The sequence below is a fragment of the Bidens hawaiensis genome, unplaced genomic scaffold (assembly GCF_021521415.1).
Source record: "Bidens hawaiensis isolate Kalapana, Puna unplaced genomic scaffold, B.hawaiensis_p1.1 tig00048526_1, whole genome shotgun sequence".
Lineage (NCBI taxonomy): Eukaryota > Viridiplantae > Streptophyta > Magnoliopsida > Asterales > Asteraceae > Bidens > Bidens hawaiensis.
Genome location: NW_027498701.1, coordinates 112768 through 121304, shown reverse-complemented (window position 1 = coordinate 121304; position 8537 = coordinate 112768). Strand labels below are relative to the sequence as shown.

The 8537-nt window shown below is 36.0% G+C and overlaps 1 protein-coding gene across 1 annotated transcript; it reads right to left on the bottom strand.

The window, feature by feature from the left end:
• Positions 1–241: 241 nt before the first annotated feature.
• LOC143597564 (uncharacterized) lies at positions 242–6109 on the bottom strand. Its single transcript, XM_077076044.1, has 7 exons — positions 5968–6109; positions 3531–3588; positions 3224–3304; positions 3071–3106; positions 1996–2235; positions 1752–1893; positions 242–734 (listed from the first exon to the last, which is right to left on the bottom strand). The coding sequence occupies exons 1-7, from the start codon at positions 6060–6062 to the stop codon at positions 268–270; spliced, it is 1119 nt and encodes a 372-aa protein (XP_076932159.1). The 5' UTR covers positions 6063–6109; the 3' UTR covers positions 242–267.
• Between the last annotated feature and the right edge of the window lie 2428 nt (positions 6110–8537).

The following is an 8537-nucleotide window of genomic DNA, read 5'->3' as shown; positions in this document are numbered from 1 at the left end:
ACAACAATGTGTAAAGAAGCTAAGTAGTCAACAAGTTGCATATATGTTATGCTGATTAATATTAAGACCTCATTATTCAAACCACCTCGACCTTCGGATGCATTTCATCGGATTAATAAGGGAATGTTACCATATAAAGTTCAACAACGAGAACGTAGTCATCAAAACTTCCTTATTATGATTATCATTAGTTTAAAGAAAGTCAACAACTTCATATATCTTATGTACATTCATATTAAATACCTCATTATTCAAACAGCCAAAAGTTTACAACCTCGATCTTCGGATGCATTTCATTGGATTAAAATGCGAATGTCTCCTGCCCGAAGCAAACGTGTAAGACGATGACGAAGACCTCAATTCCCAATCTTCAACATTCTTTGGAACACAAACATCAAATAATATTTGACCGAGAATTCCATGAGCGTTGACTTTTGGTAGGGTTGACCGAGGGATAAACCGTTCTTTAGATGCATCGTGAACGGACCCCACGTCTTGACCTTCATGGTACTCGACTGAGCCGGGGACCACAAAGTGGTCATTTAAATCCAGAGTGATTCTATGGCAGCTTTGGTATTGGTTTGAATTGGAAACCGCTTCCCTTAGATGGTTTAACGGTTCGGAGGTCTGATTGTGGGATCCGCTAACCCTTCTTTTTGAGTATATAAATATAGCTTTCGTTAAGAGCTCAGTCACAGAGCACTTGTACTCGTCTGGATGAAGACGATAATGACCTGCGTTAGTGGTTTATCAGTAGAGGTGGCAATTTCTGGCACAACACAAAAAATAATCAGGTTTTGGGTTGTCATATCTAATCCGTTTAATAAACAGGCTGTGTTGAAGTTGACCTGATTAGCTGGTTTAATTAATCAGATCGACCTGTCAACCCATTTACTCCATTTATTACAACCCACCAAACTGATTAACCAACCCGATAACACGTTTGCATATTGATAACTACCTAAGTACCAATCAACCCATTTGGCATGTTTAGATATATGGGTTAAAAAGGTCGTGTTCAGGTATATGCGATTTCATGCGTGTCCGGGCTGACCATTTAGCTAAATGGGTCGTGTTAAAGTTAACATTTTTAACCCGCCCATTTAACTAAGCAGGTCAACCACCTACCCGTTTAACCCATTTAAGTAAGCAGGACTAACACGCTTACAACTTGATTACTATCTGTCAACCCAGTTGACTAGTTTAGATAAACGAGCTAAATAAGTCGAGTTCGGCTTACACGATTTTTTTTAAGAGTGTCCACATCAAGGTTGATGTTTATGACAAGAAAAACAAATGGGTCGTGTTTGAGTTGGCCTATTTAACTAAATGGGTCCAAATAACCTGTTTGACCTGTTTAACTAAACAAATCAATCCGCCAACCTACTTAACCTACTTATTACAACCCACCAACCTGATTAACAAGTTTAAAACTTGATTACTTGTCAACCCGTTTACATAATGGGCTGAACGGGCCGTCTTCAAATCAAAATTCTAAGTGTGCCTGGGTCAGGGTCGATGGTTTTGACGAGAAAAAATAAATGAATCGTGTTTAAATTGGCATGTTTAATCCGTTTAACTAAACAAGTTAGCCTGTCAAGCCGTTTAACCCATTTGTTACAGCTCATATTCCAATTAACACGTTTACGCTTTGATTAAATAAATACTTGGGTCGTGTTAGGGTTAAACAATTCAACCAACCAACACGACACAGATTTTCAAGTTGTGTGGTGTATGGTACAGTAACATACCTACATGAGGGGAGGTAGCCCATTTGACCAATTTAACATCCCCACCAAGACTTTCCAGCCGCTGAGCAAAATTGCATATAATTCGATAAGGGGCAAGTTCATCATTTTCAGAGCAAAGTATTAGATAAGGTGCTCCCATTCCCTTAATTATTTCAGACACAAATAATAAAAATATTAAAAAATATATTTAAAAAAAATAACAAAGAAACATGATTGAACAAGCAATAAACAAGCAAAAACTTACAACGGATGCATACAAAGTCTGCCAATATTCCGCGCGCTGTGACTCAAATTTAGTAAGAAACAAAGCATCAAGACTAGATGAAATACCATTTGCTATTAATGTTGCTATTTTGGGTGGGCGGGTCATTTTAAGAACGGTTGGGTCAACAGCAAACCGGGTGCCCAAATCACTTGTGAAATCCACTGGAGAAGAATCAAATATGTAACCCGAAAGGCACTCTCTAACAAGTTGATATTCATCCTTCAACATAGAATAAACAGGGATCGCATTAAACAAGTCAAAGGGATCAAACCAAAAGGTTAGTTACACAGGGAACAGGTAAAACGGGTTGAAAGCCTCCCAAAGTGTATTTTGTGTGCATAACCTCATAAATTGTTTTTAGTTGAAGATACAGATGATTACTGAAAAGAGTTACTTTTGTGTTCATAAAGTTAACACGTCAAATATTTATTGAAAACTGACAAAATTGGAATGCAAATTACTTGGTTAATGGTCTTATTAAAGAAAAGTTTAGATTACATCGAAACAGAAGGCAAGCGGGCAACAAGCTGCGCCGCTACCCCTTTTTGAATCGCAAAACGAACCGAACGTTCAGTGAACACTTCGGTAGGAAGTTCGTTTATGTTCGTTTATTTGATAATATCTTCTTTCAAACTTTTTTGGCCCATTACAACTTAGTTTGGTTTTAATAACTTTCTAGGCCCAACATATTGTTTTTCGCATCACTATTAACTGGTTTTAGCTTCGTTATGTTTGTTCATTTACGTTCATCCATTATACAACGCATGAACATAAACAAACACAAACATGTCAGTTTCCTTAAATAAGCAAGACGAACAAGAACACCCTGCTCGTTTAATTGTTCGTGTTCGATCGTTTGTTGGTTAAAGTTAAGCATGCATTTGGTTCGTTTACAAGCCTAAATAAAGTGTTCATGAGCAAACAACCTGGCCCATTCTAATTCATACTAAAAAGATTCGTTTAGCTCCTTACCCATGTAACCCATTTTCCCACCTTTAAATAATAAAGCCATGAAAAAAAAGAATAAAGAATAATAAAATAATAATAATAATACCAGCTTTCCATGAGATTCATACTTTGGGTCGATTATCTACGCCAAAAAGAAGCAAAATAAATAGAAATTAATAACATATAAAACGCTTTGCAAAAGGGTTAAAGAAATTCTGTTAAAAAAATAATATATGTGCAGATAAAAAGATATATTTACCTGCAAAGCTTTGTACATGCAAGCTTTGGGCCCACCAGAAAAAGATGCAAAGACAACCGGGCATGGTCTTTTTTTTAGCTCCTTCAATTACAAAAGATACAGAAATTAATATTAAACCTTTTAACATCTAAAATATATTTACACAGAAGTTTCAAGTTTAGGGTTTATGGTTTCGACTTTGTAACAAGCTTAAGGTTTACGATTAATTTCCATTAATTATTTTGTTAGTTATGATCCCTTAGGTTTATAAAAGGGTATTTTAGTCATTTTAGCCAAGTTTACCAGAAAAATTAACTACGGAACTAACCTTTACAAGCTCATTTAGAATGTCAAGCGCCAACATTGTTGCCTTATCAGGAAAAAACCTGTAAAAAACTTGATGTTAATTAACCAGAAAATCTTTCAATATTTATATAAGTTTTTGGTGGTTTCTTCATAATATTCTTACTTAACTCAAGATGGTAATAGTATTTATGTTGCGACTTTTACAGAACTTTTTGGTAAATAAAATAAATGTTTATCAACTGTCTTTATTTGAACCTGCTCGCTAGACCGAACCCCGACTCTTCTTTGGCTTGCTAAAAGCTCGAATAGAGCTGAACTCAAACGAGCTTAAGGCTAAAAATAAGCTTGTTTAATAAACAAGCCTGAGCCTGAGCCTTAGCCCAAGCTTCACTTATCAACCTCAAGTTGGTTCACGAGCCTAAACGAACCTAATCTACAAATTTGAACCTATTTGAATCATGTGGTGCAATCTAAAATAACACAAACAAAATATTATGCCATCTAACTAAATGAAAACTGATTTGATTTCTTAATTCTTTTCATAATTACTGCAACAACTTTTTACTTTTATCATATTTTGAGCTAACATGACCTACCTCAACCAATATTATTGAGAACTAATTTACAAAACTAAGCCTACATCAATACAATACAAATTATAATAACCATACACGCAATATCTTATTTCCATTTACCATAAGGAAAGTGCAGCAATTTCTTCTCATATTACTACAACACCTTTTAAACTAAAAGGACCATTTGCAGCATGCATTACTCAAAGTAATAGTTTCATACTATTCCATCTACCCAAATTGGTGGCACACCTACTACAACAACAACAACAACAATCATACCCAGCATATCCCACAAATAACTAAAGCTATCTGTAGGGTCTGGGGAGGGTGAGATGTAGACAAACCTTACCTCTATCCCTAAAGATAGAGAGATTGCTTCCAGTGAGACCCCCGGCTCAAAAAATAAGTAGATAATATATATATATAAGAAAAGAAAATGGTAGTGTATTAATACTATACTAGAAACAGTATACTAGTGGTAGCATTTAAGCAACATTTATAATAGATAGACTAAATAATAATAATAATAATAATAATAATAATAATAATAATAACTATTATGATAAAGATCATCATCATCATCATCGTACTCAGTATATCCCACCAATAGCCAAGCTATGGTAGGGTCTGAGGAGGGTAAGATGTAGACAGCCTTACCCCTACCCCATAGGGATAGAGAGGCTGCTTCCGATGAGACCCCCGGCTCGATAGTAGTTTTGCATCAAGCCTTGGACATAAGGCACATAGCACTCAATCATCGGGACACCGGCTGATTGGTGCATGTACCATTGTCTTTCGGCTATCAACGCCACCACATGATGCCTGATTAACCTTCTGCCACTTTTAACGTTATTTTCACGAGATTAGTAAAATAACGTTAAAATTAGTGCAATTTTACTTTTGCCCACCCGAGGGTTCACACATATATACATTATATGCGCGCACCGCAAGCAGGGCGATATTATGATAAAGATAATAACCATAAATAGAAAATGAAAATAATATAATAAAAAGTTATCACAAGGGATAACCCCTACTCCTACGGGTCCTTAACCTTAATTTTGCGTCTCCAGGAAGTCCTGTCTTGAACCATGTCCTCAGAGAGGTGCAAATCTAGCTAATCATACCTAATCCTCTCGTCCCAAGTCAATTTGGGTCTACCTCTACCCCTTCTACCCTCTACAAATATAGTTTCCACTGATCTAACGGGAGCCGTTTGTTGTCTTCTTTTTACATGTCCAAACCATCTCAATCTGCCCTCTCTTATTTTATCTAATATACTAGCTACCCCTAGTCTATCCCGAAACGCCTCGTTTCTTATTCGGTCTAACCTTGTGTGCCCACACATCCACCTTAGCATCCTCATCTCTGCTACCTCAAACTTACGCGCATGTGTCTTTTTGATGGCCCAACAATCTGTTCCGTATAGCATCGCCGGTCTAACCACAACCCTATAAAACTTTCCTTTTAATTTAGTTGGGAACCTGCTGTCACACCTACTACATGAAGATGAAATTAGGGGAAGTAGGGTATTTTGGTTCAAAACTTGATATGCATGTTGCAATAATTACTTACGGGATGAAATTAATCAACGCATTTTCTACTTGAGTAAATGGAACAATACAACGCAATTACTTGGGATTGTATTAGATTAAAAGTTTCTATGTTTTTTTTTTTGTTTCAAGGTCATCAGTGTATATTTTTAATTTTGTTAGTATTGGATTGATGTAGGTAGTTTGAAATATGCAGATTAGGTTACAATAAATAATATTGCAACAAAAGTATGCTCTGTAATATAGTTTCAGTTCAGATGAAGCTCTAATTATTGAATCCTAACAGCAACAACAAGTCAGATTGATTGAAACTAGGGTTAGAGAGACATACAGATTAAGGAATTGGGAATGACAGACGAGTGAATCCCAGCCGAGGGATGAATAGAGGTCAACATAGTTGTGCACATGCTTATCTTGACTTGACATCCATCCGAATATCACCACTATTCCTCCTTTGATTCCTGTATCTTCATCTTCCTCTGCTTTCTTCTTAGTATTCTTCCCCCAGTAGAATCTGCCACCAAATCCCCACATGCTTTCTCTTTCTTGCAGTAATAACAAATTGTTTTGTTTGGGGGAATGATATTTATTTATTATTATTATTATTATTATTATTATTATTATTTGGGATTGGTGATTATCTTGTTTGGGCGACGTTGATTGGCTGCCTGCTTTCTAAACACAACCACAAAGGGGAATCAAGACAAGAGTGTGCATTTTAAGAAAAAACCAAACAATAATTACTTCATTCATTGTGTATGTGTATATATATATATATATATATATATATATATATATATATATATATATTTCGATTAGGTTATTAGTCTCAACCAAATTAATAAAAATTGACTTTTGGTTCATTAGTTTGGTTTCTTCTGTTAATTTTATCGGTTTATAGTTTGGTTTCGGTTTGTAACTAGAATCAAACTTGGACTAAAAAACTTACTATAAAAAAATTGCATGAGATGGATGCTTATGCTAAATACATGAAATTGAATGTAGATACATAACATGAATATATATCTATATACACACACACGATACGGCAATCGGTTAATTTCGGTCCGGTTTCGTCGGTTTTCGATTTGGTTTGGTTATTACTAGTTTCAAAAAAGTAGTAAATTACTCTGTTATAAGCATATATGTTACTATTTTAAGGTTTGAAAAATCAATTTAACAAATTAACGCAACGTTTTTTGGACTTAATGCAGGAAGGTATAAACCAAAGGAGTGGATTTAAAGTTTCTTAGATTGTATGTTTATTATTTATAAATAAATCATCTTATATGTTAAAACAAAATGATGCAAAATTGCAAACCAATAATCTTGTAAAAAGAATTAACGAAATATCTAAATTGCATTGTTTTAAACAGTTTAAAAGGCTAGCATGCCCAACCAACCAGCCGTTTCGTTTGCTATTCTCTATAACCATAGTTATGACGGTGAAATTTATTTAAACATACCCTTAATTTAGTAATTTTCCTACCTTATCAACATTGATTTAGTAATTTTCCTACCTTATCAACATGCAATAAACACCTCCTTAGATTATTGATATGAATACTAGACTATTAGTAAAGTGTATCAATCACAAATCTAAAATTTAGGTGATAACTCAATTTGATTCTAACGAGGTCAATCTCAATCCATAAGATTGAATGGCTTAAAGTAGCAATGTAACCAACTCATGGTCCCTCACAAAGATGACCTAATATTAAGATCATTCATCAACTTGTACAAGCAATCGTTAAATCTTTATGTACCAAAACCAACCATTACATAATCTTTTACATTACAAATCCCTATCTGCCTACGGCTTTACTTGAAAGAGGATTCCCCAAACTCAACTCTAACTAAAGTCTAGGGATAAGTTGTTTTGCCAAATATGTATCAATAAATAGTAAAGGCCCTTATTAGTGCTATAGAGGGAGGGTAGCAAAGCTACCCACGAATCCCTTATCCGACCCGCGGATCGTCAAAAGACATCCGCCACCCACGGATTCATTATCCAACCCGCGGATCGCCAAAAGACATCCGCGTAAGGAATACGTGGATTGGTGAAGCCATCCACAACCCAAGACACTGCGGAGCTCCGTCATAATCCGCAGATGGTCACGCAAGCATCTGCGGAAGGAATCCGCAAACAACTCAAGGGACTCATCACACGTATGATCCCCACGTGATATGGAAGAGCAGTTGTAACAAACTACTTCTAGAAGATTCCCTCAAAACCTCCTGATAGCGACATCGGTCAATGGAAAGAGGACACCTAGATACGTAATGGCCATCCAACAACGTGCACGGATAATGGCTATACCATAAACGGGTCCAGGTTGTCACATCCAATAAAAGCCCGACACGTGTCCATTCAGGCAGAGAAGGAATAACTTGATAGTGACAACTCCACCAATCACCTTCCCTCCACCTTCGGCTATAAAGACGAAGATCATCTCTTCAAGGTATTCATTCACACTCTCAAGCCTTGAGCAATTACATACTGTGTCTTACTTTATTCTGATAAAAAATACGATACTTATTCTCACGCCGGAGGGTGGTTACGGGAAGACCCCCCACTATGTCCTTCCCGTAACGAGACTCAATGGTGTTCTGTTTTGCAGGCATCAGCTTGGATCTGTTCTCATTACTTCAGTGTACTCACATCTGGAGAAATACTCGGTCGGACTACCCAGTTCGATATAGTGTTTCTTCAAGTGCTATGTTGATGAAGTTGTTGGTGACATGTTGCAACCTCTTATTGGTTGATTGCACAATATTTAGAAGTGCATTTTTTTTTTGAAATTTTGTTATAAAAAACTTGCAGGTCCTAACACATACATAATGAATGAGATCAGTTAACGCAGATTATGCTTGAGATGCTGCCCAAGTACATATTTTGAG

Coding starts and splice junctions, on each gene's coding strand:
- LOC143597564 (XM_077076044.1), bottom strand. CDS start 6,062: ATGTCAAGTCAAGATAAGCATGTGCACAACTATGTTGACCTCTATTCA. Junction 3,107..3,223: donor GCATGTACAAAGCTTTGCAG/GTAAATATATCT, acceptor TTTTTGGCGTAG/ATAATCGACCCAAAGTATGA. Junction 735..1,751: donor GGCTACCTCCCCTCATGTAG/GTATGTTACTGT, acceptor CCACTAACGCAG/GTCATTATCGTCTTCATCCA.